Source organism: Astatotilapia calliptera, chromosome 13, assembly GCF_900246225.1.
Source record: "Astatotilapia calliptera chromosome 13, fAstCal1.2, whole genome shotgun sequence".
Taxonomy (NCBI): Eukaryota; Metazoa; Chordata; class Actinopteri; order Cichliformes; family Cichlidae; genus Astatotilapia; species Astatotilapia calliptera.
This window is the reverse complement of record NC_039314.1, coordinates 1,396,449-1,423,304: the sequence shown is the minus strand read 5'-3', so window position 1 is coordinate 1,423,304 and position 26,856 is coordinate 1,396,449. Positions and strand designations below refer to the sequence as shown.

Below are 26,856 nucleotides of genomic sequence, written 5' to 3'. Positions count from 1 at the left end.
TGGCGTTGTGCGGTATACTAGCAGGCTTTGGTAGAAGTCAGCACCACTGTCTCTCGCCTTACTCATCAGCCTCTTCACTGTTTGGACGGACTTTTCCACTAGTCCATTAGATTGTGGGTAGTGCGGGCTTGATGTTGTGTGAACAAAGTCCCATTCTTTGGCAAACTGCCCAAACCTAATATTGGAGAATTGTGGTCCATTGTCTGTGAACACTTCACTTGGCACACCGTGTCGTGCAAATACAGCTTTCATAGAGGTGATTACAGCCTCTGCTGTTGTTGTTTGCAGTCTACATACTTCCGGATACAAAGAGTAGTAGTCTGTGACCATAATATAGTCCTTTCCTCCAGACACAAAGAGGTCAGCCCCCACTTTCTGATATGGTCGGTCTGGCACTGGGTGCGGCTTTAGTGGCTCGGCAGGATTGCTTGCTTGATATGTCAGACATGTTGAACAGTTCGACACTTCATTTGTCACATCCTGATTAATCCGTGGCCAGTACATCACCTCACGTGCTCTCCTTTTTACATTTTTCCATGCCTAGATGCCCTGCGTGTATCTTTTTGAGCATCTCTCCTCACAGGCTCTTTGGGATGACAATTTTACTTCCCTTGAACACCACATCATCCACTACAGACAGTTCTGCTCTGCAGTTCCAGTACTCTTGAATAACAGGTGAGCAGTTTTGCTTACAGCTGGGCCATCCATCTATGATGGTTTTGCGCAGTGCTTGTAACGTTCCATCTTTGCTTGTCTCCGTTCTGATGAGCTCCATCTTCCCTTCTGCAACAGGAAGTGCACTTGTGACCATGCTCACATATGCTCTTACATCATCATCCATCTTGGTGTTCGCTGGCTCATTCGGATCAACAGCTCGGGATAATGTGTCAGCTGTGTACATCAGCTTGCCAGGTGTGTACATCACGTTAAGCGTGTAACGTTGCAGCCGGATCATAATTTTTTGGATTCTCAGTGGACAGTCATTTAGTGGTTTTTGGAACAATGCTATCAGTGGCTTGTGGTCAGTTTCAACACTGATGGCCTGCCCAGACACAAACTGGTGAAATCTCTCACATGCGTACATTATGCTGAGCAGTTCTTTTTCAATCTGTGCATATCTTGTCTCTGCGTCTGTCATGGATCGCGATGCATATGCAACAGGCTGCCACTCATCATACTTCTGCAGAAGAACAGCTCCAAGCCCACTCTGTGATGCATCTGATGAGATCTTAATAGGTCTCATTGGATCATAAAACTTCAGAACTGGTTCCTTTGTAAGCAGATCTTTTAAGTCACGCCATGCTTTCTCATGTTCATGATTCCACTCCCATTCGATTCTCTTTTCAGTTAGCTGTCTCAGTGGCGCCATTTTTTCTGAGAGATTGGGTATGAATTTTCCCATGTAGTTTATCATGCCATTAAATCTCTGCACATCTTTCTTGCATTGCGGCCTCGGCATGTTTTCAATTGCAGACACCTTTTGAGGATCTGGTCTGATGCCTTCACTGCTCAGGATATCTCCAACGAATGTCAGTTCCTTCGCCCCAAGCTGGCATTTCTCTTTGTTCAGCTTCAGATTGGCTTTTCTGGTTGCTTCAAGAACATTTCTCAGTCTCATGTCATGTTCAGCTTTTGTGCTACCTCACACAATGATGTCATCCATTGACGTGTCGACTCCTTCCAGGTGTTCATAGATCATGTGTATTGTCTTGTGATACACCTCAGGTGCTGAAGCAATGCCAAACGGCAGTCGCCGGAATCTGTACCTGCCAAATGGGCTGTTGAACGTGCACAGTTTTGAACTTGCTTCGTCCAGCTTCAGTTGCCAAAATTCTGATGAAGCGTCTAGCTTGCTAAAGTACTTCGCTTTTGCAAACTGTGACATTATCTCCTCTCTTGTAGGTAGTTTGAAATCTTCTCTCTTTATTGCTCTATTCAGATCTCTAGGATCCATGCAAACTCTGAGCTTTGCAGTCTTTTTCTCCACAATAACAAGAGAACTCACCCACTCTGTTGGCTCATCGATCTTTTCAATCACTTCCAGGTTTTCCATCCTGTCCAACTCGGCTTTCAGTGGCTTTTTTTTTTTTTTTTTTTTTGTAGAGCAAATGGTACTTTGCGGCATGGATGAATGACTGGTGTTGCACTTTCATCGACTCTGATTGTGTGTTCTCCAGCAAGGCAACCAAGTCCCTGAAATAGGTCACCATATTCCTTCATCAACTCATTATAGTCCATGTCATCATCAGGTTCCACAACGAGCACTCTTTTCACTAGGTTCAGACTCTCACAGGCATGTAACCCTAGTATAGGCTGCACAGTCTTCGGCACCACAATGAATGTTAGCGTATGCTCCTTGTCTTTGTGTGTCACTTTAACCATGCATTTTCCTTTCACAGGTATTTCTGCACCTGAGTATCCACTCACTTTCACCTTCGTTGCATGCATTTTAGGTCTAGGTCTGATTTTCTTGAACTCTGCTTCTGATATGACATTCACTTGAGCTCCAGTATCCAGCTTGACTTTCATGAGTGTGTCATTCACTTTGAGTGTCATTATCCAGTCCTTTTCACCTGTCTTATTGTCTGTCACTGCAGCTACATAGAGTTCCTCTGTGTCTTCTTCATCCACAGTATGGACTGCACTTTGTTTCAGGGTTTGAGCTTTGCAGCACCTAGCATAATGGTTATTTTTGTTACATGTATTGCATCTTTTCCCATATGCTGGACATTTTTTAGGAGGATGTTGCATTCCGCAGCGACCACAAGTCTTTTCTTTTCTGTCCCTGTTTGCTGGCGATTTCAATTGCAGTTTCATTTCAGCGGCAGCACTCTCCTTTTTGACTCTGTGTGTGTTCTTATTCACAGCATCCACTCTGCAGCTGTCACTAAGCAGTTCTTTAGCTTGTGCCCTCACCGTTTCAGCTGCTCTGCAGTGTTAATGCTTTTTCCAGGTCAAGATTTTCCTCTCTCACTTGCCTCGTCAAGTCCAATTGCTGATAGGTACAACGTGGAAACGTTGCTTAAATCTTCTCCAATTTTCAGCCACATTTCCAGTCAACTGAAGAATCGGTGGTGGGTGTAAGCCGTCCATGCTTACGTCGCTAGGTCTCTTTTCTCTCCCTCGGCGAGTTAGCTACACTACGTTCACTGCTAAGCTGATCCGTCGGTACTGCTATATTGTAGTCCGTTACCTTTCTTCAAGTCCATCTTCTGACACCATGTCTTGTTTCTTTATGTTGTTGTGGGTTCTTAAGAATGACACCATTACTTGAAGAGAAGGTATTTTATCGAACTGTGGTTCACATGTAAACAAAGCTTCGCCATCACAGTCTACTCTGAGGTAACTCCCCTTGCTCTCTAGCTCCCCCTACAGTCTAGGAGTATTAACAACATAAAACATGATACTAGGCAAATAAGGATTTGCTGTCATCATTACAAGAGTTAACTATCATTTTGGCAAACTTTAGTTAGGTAAAGGTCTGTCAAAAACCTAAATTAATTAGATGGTTTCATAGATGTTATTTCAGTTTCAATTCATTAAAAATCTGCTAAGTCGTGTATTAAATATGAAGTTAATTAATATCAGTTTTATGTTCTTATCGGTGTGATTTCCTGAAAGCTAAAGAGTAAGCTAATGTTAGCTGCTAGCTTCCATCAAGTTTCTATTTTCTTGGAAAAGTAATTAGGGTTAGGGTTCTTGTTTATTTTGTTTTACTTTTCACACATCTTGGGCATTGTTTTGGTTAAGGAAACCCAGTGGACTTAAATATTTCAGTGTAGTCTTAACCCCCCTCAAGTATGAATGTGTGTGAAGGTTAGCTGGAAAGTGCTTAGAAGCATAGAAGAAAGTGCTTGTGTGAATAGTCGAAGGTGGTATGTTGTATAAAGTGCTTTGAGGGCTCCAGGAGAGCAGAAAAAACACTATATAACAATCAGTCTAATTACCATTTAACTCAACAAGCATTTGTTTGTGTCTGCCAGATGTTAGCTGGTAATACTATTATATCCTTTTGTGGCTGCATTTTAGGAAAGCTACAATCTCTGATATCCAGTCCTGTGCAAACAGTCTTGATCTACTCCTCATTTCTTTATATATTACTCAGTCAAGCATAAAACGGCAAGTAACACAGGTGAATCGGTGTTAGTTGACAAATAGCACAGGTAAAACCAAATCTTTGAGCACTTTGTTAATCACAAAAAACACATAATTGTTCCCGTTTCTTTAGTTGATTCTGTAAAAAGAAAAATGACAAAGGACACAGTGTGACAGGTATAAAATTTTAGTTTTTTCGTTTAAAATGCTATTAGAATATCTTGGCATATCTCTGCATGTTGTGCAGTGTATCCTTAAAAATGTGAGGACTGTCAGTGAGAAGAGATACACAGTGAGTGTATCTTAAAAGCTGATAACGACTAGTATCATCAGATTTGTATACTCACATCATAAAGAGCATCTGGTTGGCAAACAGCTGTTGTTTTCAGCATGCCAAGATACCACTGTCACAATGGCAGTAAAAGCAGGCCCAGATAGAAAAAAATAACATATAGAACACTATCCATGCTGGAATTGACCTCCCAGAGCCCGGATCTCAAATATTACTGAAGCAGGAATACAACAGAAAGACCCCAAAAAGATATGTCCTGACATCAGAACAGTATACGAATAAGAGAACTCGTTGACTCGCGAATAAAACCACGCGCGTGAGTTTTTGTGTTGCATTTTGTGCATACGCGCGTTTCGCGTCTACCGCTCGAGTTGGAAAAATCTGAACTCCAGCGTCAAATCGCGCCGCGACAACCAATCAGGAGCCTGGTGACGTGGCTGTTACCTAGGTCAAAGGGGCAGATCCAGCCAAAGCCTTTCATACTTCAATGGAGGGGAAGGCTAATCAATGCGGTAGCAAACAACTCGGAGCTGTACGACACCAGCTGCTTTCAGTACCGAGACAGGAATAAAAAGGACCGAGCTTGGAGGAAGATATGTGAAGAGATCGGGCAACCTGGTAAGTTCATTCATTTCTCTTTTGAACGTTTTCACTGACCCGGGAAGCCGCACAAAAGCTAGCAAGCCACCGCTATTTTCCCACTGACGTACAAATACCGTTCTGCTTTTAGGCATGTTGTCATTTAGGAATATATTTTATTGTTTATTAATAAACAGCACACAGTGGTCCCGCTGTTCATCCGTCACTGCTTTGCTTTTTCGCTGATTTTTTATTGCACAGTACAGCATTGCATTCTGCAGCCTGATTGACAAATCTCCTGCGCTTGCCAAATTTATCACGTTTGGTTTTGATAACCATCGCGTCCAATAGAAAAAACAGCACAAAAACACCCATAACTATGAGCCTCATTCGGAAATAGACACCTGCACCGTGAGGGAAAAAGGCGCACGAAAGTGGCAGGCAGATGAAGACAAACCGCAGCATAATAATACTTTTACGTTTTGCAATCTACAAAGGTTTGCACTTTGAGAATCAATTGTGAGAACTGTAACCAGGGGCTAGTTATTCTGAGAACCCCTGCAATAAATGAGGGACCACTGTCTACTCTACGATTATTATATCCAACCTGTTAACATTTAATACTGTATTGATAGAACCAACTGATTCTGCAGCAGAGCATCCCCAGTCCCTGAGCTCCTGCTGCTGCACCCACAGATATGTACAGCAAGCACTGATACCTTTTTAGTCGGTGGGATTCCCTTGTGATCACCTTTACTAAATATCTACAACCAATCTGATTATATCCTGTTATTGTTTTTTTTTTTTTTTCAATGTTGAAATTAAAATCTAGTAGCAGCCTTCTCATTTCTTTGTGTTTTGTGCTGTTTTACAGGCCCACAGAGGAGGACGGCTCCGAGGCAGATGAGGGACGGGTCCCAGGACGGTCCATCGGCGGTGGAGCTGGCCATCCTGGAGTCCCTGAAGAGGCCACACCAGTCTCCAATGGAGCATTTCCTCCTCAGCCTTGTTCCTGCTCTGGAGAGCAGCTGGTCCTTTTTATTCCTGTCTCTCTGTAAATTCTTATATTTTATATATTTGTGTTTAATGTTTTTCTGTTTGAGACTTTTAATATTATTTCAAATAAATGTTTATAATGACTAATGTCTCAGTTCTACTACACAGCAAATGTTGGCACACAACTTGACACATGTAGAATTTATTTCATATTATACTAATGACAAAATATACTGATACAGTGGGATGCAGAAGTTTGGGCAACCTTGTTAATAGACATTATTTTCCTGTATAAATCGTTGGTTGTTACAATAAAAAATGTCAGTTAAATATCATACAGGAGACACACACAGTGATATTTGAGAAGTGAAAAGAAGTTTACTGGATTTACAGAAAGTGTGCAATAATTGTTTAAACAAAATCAAGCAGGTGCATCAATTTGGGCACCACAAAAAAGAAATGAAATGAATATTTAGTGTATATCAATGTGTGTGTCTCCTATATGATATATGGGGTGCCTTTGTCTGGATGTGCTTCCCATCCAGAGCTGCACAGCACAGAGGAAAGTTCCAGCGCTCCTGGAATCCCTCTGTGATGGACCGCCAGTCTCCAGGTGAAGGCACAGCCATGAAGTCGTCCACTAGACAGTCCCAGATGGACGTCGCTGCCTGGGGGGTGATCTGGCTCACCGTGGACACACCGACTCTGAAACTGAACGCGATGGTCCTGAAGGAGTCCCCGGTGACAAGGAACCTGGACAAAATTGTTCAAAATCAGTATTATGTGTACTGCAGTTACAAAATACATTATTCAAATTCCAAAATACTTTTGTGATGTCAGATTTAAATCACAAAACATGAATCTTACATAAAACCTTTTGTAATTATAAGGATAATTAGAAAATGTATATTAGATAATATCTAAAACAGTTGTGTTTTGTTTTAACTTTAACATATCATAATTTGATTGGTAGCAACTTTCACAACTACAGTGAGCCAATCACTCATAATTCCTAAACATGTCAATCAGGTAGGAATGAAGTGAGACATTAATAGAAATAAAGAGTTGTATGTTGACATGTAGCCCTTTCCTTGCTTAAATCATTAATATTTTTGAAAAATTAATCTGTGATAAGACAGCTTATCAAGATAGAACCATGTAACTAGAGATGAACCAAACTGTTCACAGTTTTATCTAACTCTGTTTTAATAAAGGCTGTGACCCCTGCTATAGAGTCTGACAGCTGCAGGGATTATATACAAATATTCAACTATCCCAGAATTAAACCAGGTCTAAATAAAAAGGAGTGAGTATCACTACAAAGGTTAACTCAGTGGTCCTAATGCTACAGTTTGATATCAGCAAACACCGAGCGCATACATTGATGTGACACCACAGCCATGCTATCATCGCAAACACTGATAACAGCATAAATCGAATTAAATCGGGACTTGATGAGACCTTCTGAGTATCACTAGAAATACTATAAACAATCGTCTCTGTACCACAGTTTGCTTTCAGCAAACACCGACAGCATTCACTGTTAGCATAGCACATCCATGTTAGCCGTGTATAACTGGATGGTTTAGCATATATTAGCACAGGTATCAATAAAGGACTACCGTATTAAACACTTTTACTAACCTCAGGCAGACGGACAGGCGCTCTGCAGGTGGGATTGAGCACCTGTAATTGGTGTCTACACTCTAAAAAGTGAATTTCAGCAGTAGTTGAAGTTATGTAAAGTTCAGAGTCAGTTTCATTAAGATTTCTGCTTTAGTGAAGCCAGTCTAAATTTGTGGAGTATATCAACTTGTTATTACGTGTTGTTCCCTCAGTACACATGTAACCTGCTATTCTCATTAGAGTCAACCTGCATCAATTAGGTTTCTCGTGACGCAGTGCGTCTGATGTCATGACGTCTCCGCCTTCTCCAGAATTTTCTACTTGCGGTTGAGAACAACAATTTGAGAGGCACTTGGCTGCAGGCAGGACCTCGTGAACAATTTGGTCAATAAGGTAACGAAGATATTACTTTTTCCATAGTCCTTGAAGGTAAGTCAAATGTAGAACACATATTTTAATATATTAGATATAAAAATATTCCAACTGCATTGTTAAGTTTGTTAAGTGTTTAGTAAACTGACCTGACCAAACCGCTATCATTCAGCCCTGCTAACATTAGCGAAATGTCAGACCTGTTGGTAGTTTGTGCTTGGACATGTAGGTTAAGTTAGTAGTTTTCCGGCGGTACTCTCTTGTTTTAATATCGTAATGCTAGCTTAAAGTTGTGTATTCATGCAGTGTGTCGGTGTTGGCTTACTGTTAGTTATTCATTAGCATTAGCACATTATAGCGGCAAGCTGGGCCGCGGTTCTCTTCAGACTACGTTACTTCGGGCGCGCGCATTTATACACGAGTGGTTGTTCGCAGTATGCCTGTCGGCGCGAATAGTTCATGCGGTCACGGCCACGGGTGATGTAGGAGGTAAAGTTTAGCTGTGGTGGCTCCAGGAAGCATGCATTTACTGCCGCTTGCATTGCTTTCAATGTACATGACGTTAAGAAGGCGAGGAGAAAGGGTGTGTGCAGCGCTCGTACACGCACGGATCAGCCGTGTGAGAAGGAGATGGTGTGCGGCAGAAAATCAAAATTAGAAATCATAGAAGAAAGTATTACACTATTGAACACAGAAAATACAGCCATCAGATTTCTTGTAGACCTAGCACACTTCTGGTCTGTGTCTGAATACATATATAAGTACATAGATGCAGATGAACACTGTAAACATGATGAAAGAACGACAGACTAACTCGAACATATCTTTAATCTTTAGGATCTTTAGGTAGCGCTTCCTTTCCTTCCTGTCAACCTCTCTAGAGGGGTGTCTGCTGATGGCAGAAAGATTACATCACCTCTGGTTGGAACCCTGGACAGTGCCACAACCTTTGGCTTGGTGTCCAATGTGATGCCCCATCGCCACCTTCTGACCTAACTTCTTCTCAGCTCTGTGACTACTTCAAGAGGGGCATTCCTGTGTGGAGGCGTGCCAGGCAGCTCGTTTTACCTGTGAACTTGCGTACTTTCACTTCATCAACAACAAAGGTATGCAAGTTCAAAATAGTAATGTCTCATTTAAACTTAATTCAGTTTTACACTGAACAGGAATCGGCTTTATATATAAAACAATTGCAAAAAAAAAAAATGTACCTATGGGCATTTGGGTTTTGTTTTTAAACTTTTGTTTTGAACTTATCCCTTTAAAATCTAATTAGAGAGGGCTGGCTACATTTGATGAATACATTTTGTGTTTAAATGATTTGCTTTGTGTTGGGCAATGTGGCAAAAAGCTGAGATGAGATCTAGTCTCATATCACCATATTGATATATTGTAATATTGCCCAACTCTCCCTCTGTGTTTTCTCAAATTATTTATATACACCCAGTAAAGCGTGTCTCTTTGTTTCTCCAGTGCTATGCTTCATGTGGAGATGCAAGGACTGTGGGACAACATTAACAAAAAGATCTGAATTGCTCAAACACTACAAACTGATTCATAGGCATTACGGACGAGGCCACTCATATCCATGCACTTATTTAAATTGTGCATGTAGGTTCAAGACTTGGAACGCCCTACTGAGCCATCTATCAAGAAATCACCCTGCCCAACAAGCAGTCTCCAAAGCTGCGTCCACATTCACTTGCCATATTTGTGGCCATAATCAACTCTCCACAGAAAGAGAATATTTTCAACATATCTATCAGCATCTTAAAAATAAGGAGACTGTAACATGTGTGTTCCAAAACTGTGAATATAAAACCAATGTCTATGAGAACTTCAAAAGTCATAAATACAGAAAACACTCTGGTACAGTGAACACATTTAAGCCTGGAATAAGTTCTGTTGATGAATCTTGTGCCAGTGTTGCCCGTGATATTTCAGATGTGGAAATTATAGAGAGTGATGTAAATTTAAATTCTGCTTTTGACAATGGGTATTCTGAAAACTTAGAGAAGGATATTGAGCTTAAAATTGCTTCAGTGCTCCTTAAGTTGGAACACATCTTTCTTGTGTCTAATGCAGCTGTAGATGAGCTTTTGCAGGAGTTAAACTATTTGATTGGTTCTGTTTCTGTGGCGATTACCCAAAAGACTATTAGCCAAGTATTACAAGACAACGGATGCCAATTTGACCAGTCAGTTGTTGAAAAGCTAGCCAGTGTACTCTGTGAGACAAACCCTGTAAAAAAAGCAATTGGAGATAAAGGTCCACTTTCCAGTCCTTGGAGACGAAAAGCATACTATAAGAGCCACTTTAAAGTAGTGGAACCAGTGGAATATATACTTGACCGAAAAAATAACAAGTCATTCCAATATATTTCAATTTTAAAGTCTTTGCAGCATATTCTTGACTGCCAGACAATCTTGGATCAGGCTGTTAATTTGAATACTGTAGATAATCAGCCTCAAAAAACTTCTGTGCACTACAAAACTATCTTCGATGGTGACTTCTTCCATGAAAATGGACTGTTGTCCAAGCAGGAAAGCATTTCATTGATATTATACATTGATGAATTCGAAATATGTAATCCCCTTGGTACATCACGGAGGAAGCATAAAATTTGTGGATTGTACTGGGTTTTGGGTAATTTGCCACCAGGCTGTAATTCTGCTTTAACCTCAATCTATTTGGCTGCTTTAATCAAAAGTAATGATCTGAAGTGCTATGGGTATGAGAAAGTGTTAAAACCTGTAATTAATGATCTTGTAATTTTGGAACAGAGTGGGATATTTCTGTCAAAGTTGGGCAGAACAGTAAAAGGCACTGTTCAGTGTGTTGTTGCCGACAACCTTGGTGCACACAGTATTGCTGGATTCTTTGAAAATTTCTCAGGGACATACGTATGTAGATTTTGCACTGCAGAAACATCAGAGTTCCAGACTATTGAAGTCAGAAGTGAAGTCTTTACTTTAAGAACAAAAGACATTCATGCAGATCATTTACGAATTATCGAGGAAAACAAATGGCCCAGTTATTATGGTGTGAAATCAAAGTGTATTTTGTCAAAGCACCTCTCACATTTTGATGTTACCACTGGGTTTCCACCTGATGTTGTACATGATCTTTTTGAGGGAATTGTTCCTTTTGAACTTGCGCTTTGCCTCAATTTGTTAATCAAAAAAAAGTATTTCACATTATGTACATTGAATGAAGCAATATCATCTTTCTTTTTTTTTTTTTTTTTTTTTTTGTTATTCTCTTTTTATTAAACAACCTATATAAACACAAATAATCCAAAATAAACATATAATCAAGAACAGACGTAAATAATAAAAAAAATAAATAAAAATAAGAAAAACAGACGGGTGTACCCTCTAGTGTGTATGTACTCGCACACACATATTCACTCACACACCCATATTCTTAAGCATACATACACATACCTACTTACATATGTGTTCACTTGTAGTCTCATACATACTAACATATACATATAAACACATAACGATTCAGAAATGTGGCATATATAGTTACAGAGATTCAAACAAGATCGGGTCTCCTTAACCGGATGTAGTGTTTCCATTTACCCCAAATTTCACTAAATATATCAAACTGGAGTCTTTTAATGAAGGTAATTCTTTCCATTTTAAACATCCCATGTACAGTCTCATGCCAATCACCCAGTGATGGAATTTTCACACTAAGCCATTTCTTGGTAATAATTTTACGGGCAGCCAAACTCAGGATACCATACAACTGCTTAGACATTTTATCTACATTTACTGAGTATAAATATCCAAACAAAAGTTCATCCCAATTAAAGGGAAGCTGCATACCAAAAATAATCTGCAACTCAGAGTGGATCAATACCCAAAAAATGTTGATCCTTGGGCAAGACCAGAACAGATGAAAATGTTTTACTCCTTGGGCCCCACAATTTCTCCAGCAATTAGAGTGATTGAAATAATGTTTACTTTGTGCAGGGGTAATAAAAAACCTACAGATACTCTTCCAACCGTAACATATCCATGTATTAGAACTAGAAATTCTCCACTGAAAAGCGCACTGCTCATACCAAATGTTATCTGATATTGCTATATTTGTTTCATTTTCCCATTTTTTTTTGATGTAGGTAGTATTCCACTTCTTAACCTCTTGTATACCCTTGTACAATCTTGAAATCACCTTAAGGCCTGTGTCAGCCTGATAAGCCTTGACAAATATACTCAGAACAGGTAAAGAAAAAAGATCTGTTCTCTTAGGTATAAAATTATATAGATGATGCCTAATTTGTAAGAACCTAAAAAAGTCCGTTTTACTTAACTGGTATTGATCTTTTATTGATTGGAAGTCCCTAAGAATTCCCTTATCGTAAAACATACAATATGCCGTTAAACCTTGTCCAGACCATTTTTTATATCTTACGTCTAATTCATTAGGTAAAAAATCACTGTCAAAAGCGCACCATCTTAAAATCCTAACCTCTTCAATCCAATCATTCTTATTAAGAAATTGTAACCAGAGTTTTAAAGGTAGGTTAATCCATTGGTTTCCTTGATGAATTTGTTTTTTAATAAGTGTCACATCCCCTAGAATTGCCTGAATTGGAGAATCTTTTAAGGTCACTGTTTCTAGTTCTTTCCATCTCGCTTGATAATCTACATTACACCAACACACTAATGTCCTCAATTGAGCAGAAATATAATAGTCTTTCAAACATGGGAACCCCAACCCTCCTTTGTCTTTAGCCAACTGCAATATCATCTTTCAACTTTAAGTGGGCTGACAAAACAAATCGACCTCATCCTGTGGCTCTCAGTTTTGCATCCAAAAAAAGTGTAGGAGGGAATGCACACGAGAACTGGAGTCTTACCAGATTTTTGCCTTTGTTCGTTGGGCAGAGTGTACCCTGTGAGGAGCCTGCTTGGCACATCTTAACAGACTTGAAGGACATTGTTGATCTTGTTGTCAGTCCTGTTCATACTGAGGACTCCATTGCATATCTTGGTTTTAAGATCTCCGAGCACAGAATCAAGTTTCAAGAGGTTTTCCCAGATGTTAATCTTAAACCAAAGCACCACTACTTGGAACATTATCCATACTTGATCCGTAAGTTTGGGCCACTGGTTGCACTATGGACTATGCGATTTGAAGCAAAGCATAGTTTTTTTTAAAAGAGTTGTAAGGAACATCAGATGCTTCAAAAATGTACTTCTTTCCCTTTCACAGAGACATCAGTATCAGATTGCATATCATTTGCATGCAATTAGCTTTGCCAAACCCCCACTGGAAGTAACAGATGTTTCCACTGTTCACATTGATGTTCTTAACAAGGACATCTCAAATGTACTGAGACAGAAGTCTCCAGATATGGACAATGTGTGCTTGGCTAAAAGTGTAGCATATAATGGACTAATCTACAAGTGTGGGATGATCTTGATCCACGGCTCACTGGGAGGACTGCCAGAGTTTGGTGAAATCATCCAAAAGGTGATACTGCAGGACAAACTAATCTTCATTCTGAAAAAGCTTAGCGGATGGTATATGGAACACTACAGAGCTTATGATCTCAAAACATCACCAAGCAAAGAAGTGGAACTTGTTGAGCCACAAGAACTGCATGATACCTACCCACTGGCAGACTACAAAATTAGAGGGATGCGTCTTGTCACCTTGAAAAGATATGTCCATGTTTAAAGGGTGAGGCCTCAAAATATGATAAAGTATTTTCTTAAGTGGGAAAACAAAACCCAGACCCATACAATACTAATGTGTTCTCAGAACATATTTATTTTATACTGCAAGCCAAAGTGGTGTGATGATGTCATTGGCAATTCATCAGTTATGTCATTTTTTTAATGCAGGTTGCTGGATTCCAGTCAGTGAATGCTAATCCTATGCTCTTCCCCCCTTCTGCTTCTCTTCTCTTTTTCTTCTTTCCTCTCCTTGTTGTCTCCTATATTCTCCTCACCTCCTCTCCTTCTCTCTTCTCTTCAATGTCTCCCATATTCTCGCCATCTCTCTTCTCCTCCCTTCTCCTCTTCGGTTTGCCTTCTCTCCTCGCTGCCTCAGCTGATCTCCACCTCTCCTCTTCATTTTCTCCTCCCCTTTCCTCCTCTCTTTGCCTTCTCTCTTTTCCTCTAGTTTGACATTAAATTCTCCTAATTGGAAATGTCAGTGGTTTACATGTTGATCCTCACTAACTGTGCTTGTGCTTTGTTCTCAGACCACCATGGCTGATTCAACACCTGCAAGACTGAAGGTGATTTTAGGAGAGAACAACATTGAAAAGCTGACTCTTCCAAATGGCATCCCAGAGTCACTTGAAGACCTTCTCAGCACGATAAAGACTACCTTTGGGTTAAAAGGTAACTTCAGACTGCAATACGTGGACCAAGACTTTGGCAACGACTTCTTCAATCTGAATTCTACCACCGAACTTCGGAATTTGGGGACAATCAAAGTGATCCACCAGCAAACAAATCCACCTTTGATCAGTGCCGATCAGTCCACTTCATCTCTGTCTCTTTCATTTGAGTCTGATGACGGTATTTCGGTGGCATCAAATGACACAATTATCCTCTCATCCCCTGAATCTATGTCATCTCGAACACAACAGTGGCCAGAAGACTTTGCAATTCCCCAATTTTCATATGACACAGAGCTACAGCTAGAGAGGGGGAATACTGAGTACCGTGTGAGCCAAAAAATGTTGACTTTAAGCGCCCGAATGCTGTCTGATATCCTGAAAAGAGTTGCAGAAGAAATTTACCGTTACAAGGCCTATCCAGAGGATGCACATTTCTGCGCAGCTGCAGAGGCCCTTATCAAAAAGCACCCATGTTTGAAAGAACCTGGATCATTCAATGGCTGCTACGGTCGGAAACAACGACTGAAGTACAAAATGGCAAACTACAGGACCCAGCTCAAATTACAGGGGTGTCCAGAGCTGTGTGTAAACTCACTGAAATCTAAAGCTACTACAGATGCTTTCCCTAAGTGAAGAAGCCAAAACGTTCTGAAGCTAACTTTTATCCATCCTTTCCTACTGGTGAGACTCTGGACAGCATGGAAAAAGTGAGACTAGAACTTCTGACAGAGATCGGGATAAGGGATAATGAAAGGGTCATCGCAGACAAAATGGCTAACACGTTTGCCTACAGACGACATGAGGTGGTAAACCAAGAACCAAGCATTCAGGAACTGAAGGACAGATGGCCTGCACTCTTCACACAGAAAGAGGTAAGAATGGAACTGAAGTGATCGAAGTCTGTATGCTTCAGGATTTATTGCAGTTAACTTTCATGAATCGGTCATAACTTGATGTGGTTGAGATTTTATAACACTGAACTTAATGAAAGAATTTACATTTTGAATTCCCATATATGTTATACTTTTTGGGATATAGACATTTTGGCATACAATCAGTTTCAGCATTTTGTTCCATAATACAATATCTACTGTCATTTGTGTTTTGTTTTTAGATAAATACAGAGTTCCAGAGGCTCATGGCTGTTCCTCTTGAGTGGAAGTTCATGGCCCAGTTAGACATGCACTCAAGTCAGCTGATCAAAGTCATACGTGCCAAAGGAGGAGCAACACGCCAAAAGATTGCGAACATCATGGACACATTGGACCAGGTAAATCTGTACCATCAAACAAGATACTTCGTAACTAAGAGGGCTGTCAAAATATATCTGAATCCTTCATAAAGACAATATGGGCAGGCCAGTGCTAATCATGGCTTTCATATGCATGAATGTTTTTAGCGACTCAAAAAATACACCACTGAACTCATCCCCTTTTCTTTCTGTAATGAATCTCTGGGCTTGTGAATTACTGTTTTTAAATAAAGTACATGTAAGTTAAGCAATAAGAGTAAGGATGTCTGTCTTATGAAATTTAGAGTTTAAAATTAATCAACATTTGTTGTTCTAGACTGTGGACATTAATCATCGGAGGGAATGTGTGCTGAAAGCCCTCACCATCTTCCTGGGAGAAGATGCAGATGGCCTGATCAAGGAATACCTTGTAAGTTTCAACAGTTTGTCAGCACATCTTGTCAAAGGGACACAAAAAAAGTTAACTGTTAGAACAAACATAACACGTGAACCATAGTGGGATTGCTGACATGTATTTATTATCATGACCATATTGGACATTATGTAATTCCCAGCAACAACACATTGCATATTGGATTGACTTTGTTTTAAGTAAGACGGGCTTACTTGATTATTTAAGTTCAAAGGAATAGTTTGACATGTTGGGAAATCTTATATTTCTTGCTTACAATTTGTTTAGAGTCAGATTGATACACCTCTCTCTGCTGTTTCTGGTGTGTGATGACACCCAGCCAAGAAATAGCCCAGCACATAACACATATTGGTACATCACCCAAACACTTAATCACAGTAAGAAGTGAGGCTAATGATGATTTGTGTTTGTGTCTTGTACCCCTCTGTAGGACTGTGGAGCAGATGATGTTCAGAGGGACCTGGAGGAGGTCACCATGGCAGTGTATGTGATTCGGAAGGAGGGGGAGGGACTGCAGGAGCCACCTGAAGACATTGGCATTGTCATTGAGGGTGTGGAAGTGTTGCATGAACTAACTTCGGTTGCCTCAGCTTGTGCCCTGCTTCTAGGTTTGATCTATGCACTCAACCTAGCTTATCCAAAACCCTTTCGCTTCACTTTTGAAGTGCTCCAAAAAATCTTCATGCAGCTTGATCAGCACAAGATGTCCCCCAAAGTCCAAAATCTGTATATCAAACTTCAAAGCTCCCAGTAATGGCACAGAACAATGACCAACAAATGGCCCTGTGCCATCCCAGCCAACATGTATATATGGGCCCCACCTGGTTTTTGCTCGGGCTAGATGGGTACCATATGGGCATGGGCTCAAACTGGTCTTTTTGTATGGGGCCTACTTGGGTTCTTCACATTAAACCCATGTGGGCAATGCCAAGTGGGCACTTTTAGTAGGTCCTAGCTGGGTCAAACATGGGAAACACTTAACTTGGTACAAAATGGGAAACACATGTAGGACCCACTTGGGTTTTTCACATGGGTTAGATATGTGCTAACATAGTCTTTTAAAGAAAAGCTGTTTTTGTGTGCCCCAGGTGGGGCAAACTGCATCATTCCATGTTTGGCATTGATCACCACCTGCACTCATGTATCTATCTACTTAGCACTTTTAATTCTTATTCTTATTTTTATATCTATTTAAGCGTTTATGACAGTATGTTTGCACCAAGCACCGCAGCAATTTCCTAATGTTGTAAACCTGCTCAACATTTGGCAATAAAACCCTTTCTGATTCTGATTCTTTTAAGTGAGGTGTTGCTATTGTTATCATTACGATATATTCTGTCAATTATGCTTTTATTATTATGTTGTTTTATTTTTATGTTATTTGACAATTATTACATATGATTTTTTAAAACATAATAACCATTCCTATACTTAAAAAACTAAGCAAAACTAAAATTTATCTGTTTAACTTGTGCATGGTTTGCCTTTTAAAATGTTTGTATCAGGCATAAAATGACTTTTTAAATAAAGTTGTTTTTTAAAGTGAGCGGTTCCTATAGGGCTTTGGAGAAACATCGTGACTGGGTTCCAGCGCTACACAAGGGACCTGCTTCAAACATACCACCATGCCAATCAGATTACTTCTTCTGAGGGTGAAGAGGTGACCCTCCTGGATAAGATGGTGAAGGTTTGCTGCGTTTGGTGAACAGTGTGATAATAAAACCAGGGAAGAATGAAGCCTGCTCCTGTTAAATATTCTTAAGTCTTGTGCTGTTAAAATTGCTGTATTTTTTTCAAAAGATACAGTAAATAAAGTAATGTTAGTAGTGGGTGATATCATGTAAACACTCATGATTTGTGTAAACATTTTGTCATTTGTAAACTATAAATGACATGGATTCTACACTGTAACTGATGTGATGTTCTATAAAGTGGTTTTAATAAAAAAAGAGGCAAAATTAGTTTGTTTCTTTATTCAACTTTTGAACAGTGGGACTCAGTCAGTATATATTCAGTAAATGCAAATTATTTACACGGCAGTGCACTACAGGCATAAATCTAGACCCCTAGATAAAACATTATGGGTCATTCCCACAACCCACAGCTTTACTGTGTTCCAGCAAAGTATCCAATAGCAGTGACAACTCCTCCACAGTAGCAGGTGGGATTTTTCTTTTTTGAGGATGGCTCCTTTTACCTTTCAATACGGATGGTCTGTTTATGTTTTGATCAAGAGTCTTTTTTTAGGCAGCTGAAGAGGAGAAGTCTATCTTATGGCCAACCTCTGGCTGTATCTTGGTATTATTACCCAGCAAAACCCAGTATGCAGGTTCATCTGTAACAGTCCTTGTGCCACGGATCAACACTGTTGCTTCTACATTAAACAGAAGAGCAGCGACATGGCTGCAGGTCTCGGTGACTCCGGCCTTACAGCTGCAGTGGGCGGCTTCAACCTTCCCTGTGATGCTCACAGTGACTCATGGCTGCAATGCTGGTTCATTCAGTCTTTGAGAGTGCAGGACCTGAAACACACACAAAGTTCATTTAAAGACAAGAACTAATGAGCCAAGGCCGTAACAAAGTGTTTAGAAAGTTAGCACATACATGTCATTTTTCATTTCTTTATGTGTCCATCTATAGAACGCTGCATGTTATAGTGTAAATCTGTCTGTTCTCTGTCAGAAACCTGGCTGCAGAAAATGAACCTAAAGTATGTAATGCAAGGATGTCATCACTTTAGCGATGTAGAAAGCATAAAGTGACAATTATGAATCACTTAATATGATAAGGAGATTCTGCAGGTCATTAATCAATGTATAAAATTAAAATAAAATGTATTTTTAGTGACACAGGATACAAACATGGAAGCAAGATGTATAATTAGGATTATTTATGAATAAATTAGTGCAATTTCTTTAACCATAAATAATAACTAAATCCTTCAGGACAATGTCTCATCAATGCACTGAACTCACTATGTTATCCCTCTAACAGCCTCCACATGTTCTCACTGTAATTTCCCCTCATGAATGAATTTATGCTGCACTAATGTGAATGTTTGCAGGGAAATCAAACGCATTTCACACGCAGTACTCGAGCTGACTTACCTTTGTTTGAATGACGACTTGTACGCGCTGACTCCACATTTCCTATGCACGCTATTTTCTGCAAGTACCGCTGCTTTGCCTCTTGACGCAATCGGTCTCTATACAGTCCATTCTCTTTTGAGCTGCTTTTAAGCATCTTTCTTGTAGTCGTCGTTCCAACACAGTTGTCGTGTCCAAATTCATGGGCTGCATCCTCCTGAGGCCGCATTTGTAGACAGATTACGTCACAGCGACGCGCCGAAGGCTGTCCAAATTCGTAGACCCCTCCGAATGCAGCCGACAAATGCGTGCTCCTTTTTCCGAATTTGAAGGATGGGTCGGGTGTGTCCTTCGTGGCCCACCATATCCCAGAATTCATAGCCCAGCCAAGCTCCAGTTTCCGGCTAATGGCGGCCGCTACTAAGTTTTAAAATTACTCTTATTAATCTTTCTGGGTCACAAAATAAACTTTTAACATATTTTCAGGCGAGAATGTGGGTGTGTAAACTTCAAATATCTGCTTTGTTTGTCAAGATATTGCATATTTGCAAAAGTGCATAGAACGTTTTCGGTGACGTCTGTCACCCCACCGGCTCGATAGCTTGCCAGCCCAGAACAACTTCATTCACGTAACGATGGCGGCACAAGATAAACCGGGAGACGAATACACTTTTAAATGTAAGTATGTGAAAATATGGTGGTACAAAAATTAAATTTTTATAGCGGTTATGTTGTTAGGGTTGTGAATTTGCATAGACTTGTAATATTTATTTAAACAATCTTCATAAAAAGTGTCCGTAAACTAGCTTGTATGGTGGGTCCCACGGTTTTTCATTGGCGCTTACATTTTTCCCAATCAACGTTTTTGTGATATGTTTATAGGGAGCAAAGAGCAAACGGCAGACTTTATTAAAACTAGAGGAGAAAATGATCACCTCTTCACCGGGGTAAAAAATTCAGTGACTGTGGGATGGAGGTACACGAATAAATCAATTTACACATCATATTCATCTGAGTACGGTTTCAATAACCCTCATTCTGTACAGAACCTGTGATGTCCAGACGTATTCCTCTTGTGTTCTGCTGTGAAAACTTTTGGATTTAGGGATCATCATAGTTGTTATGGTTTTCTCTCTTCTCTTATTTTTTTGTGTGCGATCAGGACTATTCTTGAGAAGATGTGCCTGCAAGGGAAAGTCACCCCCTTACAGGCCAAAAAGAAGTGGGACAACTTAAAGAAAAGATACAAAGTATGTGTGCTGTCAAGAAGATAATTTTTAAGAATGAAATTTAATAAATGTACATTTACTAAAAGTTGTATTGTTTACATTTGTCTGTCATTTCTGATTTCCTCTGCCTTTAGGATTGCAAGTGTCCAGGGTCAGGTGAGGGAGTCAGTGGGAAGCCCACTGCTGCTACTTGGCCCTGGTTTGGCCTCATGGATGAGGTGATGGGACAGAGGCCTTCCATTAGGCCCCCTGTCCTTATTTCCTCTCTCCCTGAGGACACTCCAGGGCCAAGTACAGCAGTGGATGACCAAAGCGAGATGGTAGGGGAGACGGATGAGGAAGGAGGTCAGCCAGCAGCAACGGGAAGGAAGAGGAGAAGGGAAAGACAGGATGAGCTCCTTGAGCTCATCAAAGAGGACATGCAGTACCAAAGGGAGGCTGAGGAGAGGAGAGAACGGGAGAGCAGGGACAGGATGGACAGACTTTTTTCCATACTAGAAAGATTAGTTCCGAAATAAGTTAAAAATATATTTTGATATGTTCTTACTTGTCAATTTGTCAATTTAAAACTCTTCAAAGGTAAATAATAATAAAACAAGAATATTTCTAAAACATGAATTTTAGTCAGAGAAGGATAAATATATACAAATATTTACAAATTTTCACACAGGATTAACCAAAGTGACCTGTTCCTGGACCGTTTTTTTTTTTTCAAATATACTTTAAAGATCACACAAACAGAAAATCTCTGGCAGTGTTGCTGGATTTGCCGAAAGAAGATCAGACATGGATGGGGTGCTGCGACTGTGACCCGTGGTTTGTCTTTTCTGGTCAGAAAGTGGAGAATGGCACAGGGTGGTGTGCAAATAGTTTTAGGATGCTTCCTCCCTCTGTCCACTGCATCGTCCATCCATGGGTTTGCAGGGCTGACTCAATCGACGGCTGCCACACCACTAAGAGGTTTTTCAGAAATATGCAAACCAGAGAAAGTGGATTCACTACTAGTATAATACTTGTGACTCTGTAGCAGACAACAGTTTGAAAAAGTGGTATTAAAAAAGATGCTTAGATAAATGTTTACTTGCCTGTTAACAGTAGTCATGGTCTGGTGGTACCTCCTCCAGGGCAGACACCTCGGCAGACAGCTGGTCCCGCCACAGAGCACCACTGACTGCCTCCAATCCAGCCTCCCCCTCATCATCCTCTGCTCCATCTTCCTCAGGTTCATCCTCAGGAGCCACAATGTCACCAGCACTGAGGCAAATGTTGTGGAGGATGGCACATGCTGTTACTACCTGTAATGATATACATATACACATTATTCTTTCATACACACACACATACATACATATATACACACACACAATTAATTTGACATTGGGTGGTCACTTACATGAGGTACAAAGGTGTGGTGCACCTCCAGCGCTTGCAGGAAGATGGCCCTGAACCTGTTCTTCATCATCCCAAAAGCACGCTCTATTATGGAGCGTGCCCTGGAATGATGGCTGTTAAAGCGCTGGGCTCCCACACCTTGGACTGGCCTCTTGTAGGGTGTGATGAGGGGGAGTGGACGCCCGAGGCATGGGTACCCTCCATCTGCGAGGATGAAATGCCCTGGAGGAGGGTAGACGGACTGTCTGTACAGTGGGCTGTGGCGGAGCACCCTGGAATCATGCACCGACCCAGGCCAGCCCACGTATGTGTCGATGAAGCGGCCCCGATGGTCACAAACCGCCTGCAAGATGATTGATGGAAACAGTTTTCTGTTCCTATAGCACTGACCATCAGGGCCACTTGGACACTTGATGCGTATGTGGCAGCCGTCGATTGCACCCACCGCTTTCATAAAGGCTCTGTGGCGTGCCAGCCCTGCAAACCCACGGGACACTACCTCCAGGTCCTCTGGAGTTGTTGGGAGGTGGATGACCTGGTAGCGAATGGCCAACACCTCTTTCGTGACTCGGTGGACGATGTAGTGGACAGTAGAACGCGGCATCCCAAACACTCTTGAGACCACCCTGTAGGATGCTCCACTTGCCAACCAGAAAAGAAACACCAGGGTCTCAATTGTGGCACCCCAACCATGCCGCTGATCCTGGTTCAGGAGATTTAGCAACACTGCCAGAGACTCCTTGCTTAGCCGAAAATCAGGCCTTGGATCCTCCTGGCTAAAAAAATGGTCCAGGACTGGTACACTTTGGTTAATCCTGCAGTACAACGGCCTTTTCTGGTTAAGGAAAAGGTGGAGAACAGCATAAACAGTTTTAATAGAAAGGTATGACTTCATTTATTTTATGACATCAAAGCATTATTCTGATTACTAAGCTTGAGTAAAATATACTAACACTGAGAAATAACATTTTATACATTTCATCTGTGTAGCTAAGCTTTTTTGTGAACTCAAAAATAACGCTGTTTTTGGCTTTCTGACAATTTTACTGCAATTTTATGTACAAAAATAAGTAACAGATCATATGAATAACTGAAAATAAATGTAAACTTATAGAAGAACATTTTCTAAGAGATTTTGTTCATATATTTTGAATGACCGCCGTCATTCAGTCACTGAAATTATCCATAAAACTAGCTAAGTAATTCCTAAATGCGTCTAGTTTTACCTGGATATGATTTTCTCTGATGAGCCTGGAGTACAAAACATGCCGGCGATGACGACCGCGACACAGTTTTTTTAGATCGTTGATAATTAAAAATGAACACAAAAAACGGAGAAAGATTTCGGGGTCCATTTTCGTGCCCTGGCGCTGACGACCGGAAATACTTTGAATTAAGGGCGGGAGTAGATCGAGAAGGCTAGACCGTCCAATTTCACGGCCGTTTACTTCCGGCCTACCCGATCTTCTGAGGACCCGGCCCACATAGACCGCGAAGGCCGGGTCCTCAGGAGAATGCAGCCCATGAATTTGGACACGACCAGCGTGTTTGTTTTGATTCGTAGACCCCGAAAATGGCGCTGCGCTCCCACAATGCATTGCGGCGTGACGTCAACTCCAAAGCCCTTCGCGGTATTTTTTGTTTAAATGAGGGAGGAGCGGATTGCGCCGCCTATGAAAAAAACAACTTTTTAAATAAAGTTGTTTTTTAAAGTGAGCGGCAACCAGTCTTCGCAGTCTTTTTTGTTGAAATGAGGGAGGAGCAGATTGCGCCGCCTATGGACTAGTGTGGTCTGTCCTCAGTTGCGAGCAGATTTTTGACTTGCTGGTTCCTGGAGGACATCGATTATTTAAAGGAATTTAAAACTAACACCAAGGTAAATACTGAAGGTTTGATAGCCTAAACACTGCCTGGATCACTCTCTTAGGCTACGTCCACACGTACATGGGTAATTTTGAAAACGGACATTTTCTGTTTTCCTTAAAAAAAAAAAAAAAAAATCCCATCCACTCGTAAAAGCCAAAACGCTGCTGCTAAAGCAGCAGGTGGCGATATATTCCTAATGTGTAGAAATGTTGGCCAATCAGAAGTCATGAAGCCTGGGTGGGAAAGAGTAAACAAAGATGGTGCATAGAAGCAGAACTGAGTCCTATGTGTGGAGGGACAGTAACTGTGTGTATGTAAGCATATTAACACTGCATAGAGTAAAATTAACAGTAATGGTATTTTTTCTAAGTCATTGTAGAAATTCATTTCACCGAAGCAATAACCTGGCACATGGTGTGATGTCAAAAAAGGCACAGACCTTTGATGCTGCGTTTCCTCTGTTTCCCTCATCCACACCTAAACGCAAAAACGTTTTTTGAAAATCTCCACCCTTGCATGAGTTTCAAAAAAGTCTCCGCTTTCAAATACTGGTGTACGTGTGGACGTAGCCTTAAATACTGTGCTGTTCCATCTAGTTATTGGTTACTGAAAAATGTCCAAGGCAGTTATTAATTTAATAAATAAGTGCAGCTGTTCAGATCAGATGGTGATGTAGGAAAATGCAGAACATCTTACTATAGCTGAATGCTGTGTAAAACACTAGTATTAAATCTAACTCCCATTGATGGCTTAATTAACTATTTAATAAAATTAAGTCTTTCACTAAATATCCCCCTATGCATAGTTAAGTAGTCTATGTAGCAGTCTACTGCAGGGATGTCCAAAGTGCAGCCTGCAGGTCATATGTGCCCCCCTAAGTGATTTTGTGTCATTCAACTGTAAATGAAACATGTTAAAATTTTATAGTGCTTGTACAGCACACAGTTGCTGAAGATAGACAATTAATAATATTTTTATGTTCAGATTTGTTCTGGGATATGTCACCATTTATATATATATCTTCCCGTGACTTTAAAGTCTGTCAGCTAGTTAGGTACATTTTTGCACTGCCAGTGTTTGCTGTTGGAGTTGATCAGTTTACCATATAAACACTTGCAGTGCATTTCAAACTTATAATTACACTGTTCATTTTGTGGATTAGTAAGTAAATCTCCTATATTGAATTATCCTGGAAAAAATGGAAACGTTTGCAACTTTTTCTTTCTCATGTACTTTCTTTTATTTCCTTACGACATTTAGATTCTTTGGGATCTCAAACACCATCTTTGACATGTAAGTCATTTTCATATTATTTGTATTACTTATTAGCCATATTCATTAGCTTGCACGGATTATTTTGAAAAGTGATGGTTAATGGGACATCTGTGAAAGGAGTGCATTACTATTTTTTTTCTTCTGGTAATCGGTATAAATGTTTATTTAGCTGCAGGAGTCAATGACCAATTTCACAATTAGACATCTATTGAAATTTCAATGTTTTGTGCTAACATAATGCCAACAGTGCTCTCTTCACATGTCCCACAACTCTGACAGTTTTGCTCCTCCCCTCACAATTGGAGTCCTCTCTGAGCTGCTGCTGTCAGGTGCATCAAAACATTTTACATTCCCTTGTTATTCTAATCTCTATCTGAGTTTAGGACTCCAAACATTCACACCTGCTGTCAGTAACCAGAGCTCACAGGACTGTAAAGTAGTGCAGCTCATTAAGGTGAATTGAATTGAAATCTATACTTTATAGGAAGGTTTTTACTGATAAAAGTGGTAATAAACATGGTAACCAATAAAAATGCAGTGCCGCTTTAAAAAAAAAGAAGAAATTACTCCTGTAATTTCTAACAGTTTTTTTTAACACCAGGTGTGAGCATCCATAGTCGTTAAGCTTTGGTAAAGATTTAAAAATAACATAACATTAAACATTAAATAAGTTTGATGGTGTTGACAGCAGCAGCTCAGTGTTAATCAGCGGATGGTGAGGGGAGCAGGAAAGCACTTTTCGTCATAGTTGTTGGAGTTGTTTAAGATGCTGGTCTTCATGGGAACAAAAATTAACTGAGTTGTTTTCCATTCTATAGAAATTGTGTATCTACTTTTTAATAAGTCTTTATGCTGATGTTCTTAATTATCATGTATTGCAGATTTTATTTTTAAGCAACAACATTTTAGAATGCAATCAGATCAGATGCAATCAAAATCAATCATCCCATGCAATCAGCCTTACAGTACAGTTTTGTAAGCTGTGCACACAAACAGACTGTTAATTTACAAAATTGATCATTCAACAAATGTAAATCACTGCAGATTTTTTGTTTTAGGTGCACTGTATGGGCTCAAAATGTGGTCATAAATATTTTGTATTTGTAAATCAGGATTTGTATGTGTAAAAAGAATTTGTGTGTGTGTAAAAAAAGATTTGTCTGGGATAAAAGCACACACACTCACAGCTGATTTTATGACACTTTTACAGCTAAAACAACAAAATATTCACAGGTGTCCTGCTTAACATTATGGATAAATGATAAAGGGGTAAGGAATAGGGGTGGGTTTTGATTATATATTTATCAAATAAAACCTATTTTAGTTTGGAGAAAGTAAATGAGAGCAGACACGCATTCTGCACAAAGATGTAAACACAAAGCGCGGACCCGCCGACAGATCAGAATCAGTGAGATGTGGCCTTTCTCAGCCGACGGCACTTTGTGTTTTTTGTGCTAGATTCTGAAGCTGCAGGTTTTATCTTTCTCAAAACAATATTGACTGAACCAGCAGCAAAAGAAGATCCAAACTACACTGAAAATTTCGCTTCACGTAAACATCGTCATGAATTCCCTCTTACTTTTGCTGTTTTGGTTGTCCACCATGGTGGTTTTCCATGACGGTACTGGAATATTTCTAACATTTTGAGTTATTTTCCAGTATTAGAAAATCAGCACTGCTCAGTGTTAACCATTGTTAATCTTCAAAACTGACTAGGTTACTTTTAAACATATAACACTGTCAAAAGTGTTAATTTAACACTCAACAGTGTTGTATTTAACACTCAGAGATGTGGACCCATATAGACACTCTCCAGTGTTAATTTAACACTGGAGATTTTGCTGTGTAGTATTTCTTATCTCCACACAATTAACATTAAGTAATATGTAAAGCGTCCATTTATCCTCCATTCCTGGTCCATTATCTTAAGCTTAGGCTGCTCCCCCTGTGACCCAATCCGGTACTAAGTAGAGAGGCCCAGACTTCGCTCTCTCCAGTCTCTTGGCCCTGC

At 40.2% G+C, this 26,856-nt stretch overlaps 2 protein-coding genes and 1 pseudogene across 3 annotated transcripts; 2 read left to right on the top strand and 1 right to left on the bottom strand.

Moving 5' to 3' along the window:
- The first annotated feature begins 7,751 nt into the window (after nucleotides 1-7,751).
- LOC113035371 (uncharacterized) lies at nucleotides 7,752-16,234 on the top strand. 2 transcript variants are annotated; one of them, XM_026190908.1, is made up of 5 exons: nucleotides 7,752-7,981; nucleotides 8,798-9,066; nucleotides 14,190-15,205; nucleotides 15,448-15,603; nucleotides 15,902-16,234. In XM_026190908.1, exons 3-5 carry the CDS (start codon nucleotides 15,032-15,034, stop codon nucleotides 16,079-16,081), a joined length of 510 nt encoding a protein of 169 aa, XP_026046693.1. In that variant the 5' UTR covers nucleotides 7,752-7,981; nucleotides 8,798-9,066; nucleotides 14,190-15,031; the 3' UTR covers nucleotides 16,082-16,234. The 2 variants fall into 2 exon arrangements, with proteins under 2 accessions (XP_026046693.1, XP_026046692.1); XM_026190907.1 differs by lacking the exons at nucleotides 15,448-15,603; nucleotides 15,902-16,234 and having other exon boundaries at nucleotides 14,190-15,286.
- A 3,384-nt stretch (nucleotides 16,235-19,618) lies between these two features.
- LOC113035374 (uncharacterized) lies at nucleotides 19,619-20,830 on the top strand. The gene is made up of 4 exons (XM_026190909.1): nucleotides 19,619-19,761; nucleotides 19,966-20,059; nucleotides 20,246-20,333; nucleotides 20,447-20,830. Exons 1-4 carry the CDS (start codon nucleotides 19,719-19,721, stop codon nucleotides 20,828-20,830), a joined length of 609 nt encoding a protein of 202 aa, XP_026046694.1. The 5' UTR covers nucleotides 19,619-19,718.
- A 538-nt stretch (nucleotides 20,831-21,368) lies between these two features.
- Nucleotides 21,369-26,856, bottom strand: part of LOC113035372 (uncharacterized) — a 46,242-nt pseudogene continuing 40,754 nt past the window's right edge.

Coding starts and splice junctions, on each gene's coding strand:
- LOC113035371 (XM_026190907.1), top strand. CDS start 14,196: ATGGCTGATTCAACACCTGCAAGACTGAAGGTGATTTTAGGAGAGAAC.
- LOC113035374 (XM_026190909.1), top strand. CDS start 19,719: ATGGCGGCACAAGATAAACCGGGAGACGAATACACTTTTAAAT. Junction 20,060..20,245: donor TCAGTGACTGTGGGATGGAG/GTACACGAATAA, acceptor GTGTGCGATCAG/GACTATTCTTGAGAAGATGT. Junction 20,334..20,446: donor ACTTAAAGAAAAGATACAAA/GTATGTGTGCTG, acceptor CTCTGCCTTTAG/GATTGCAAGTGTCCAGGGTC.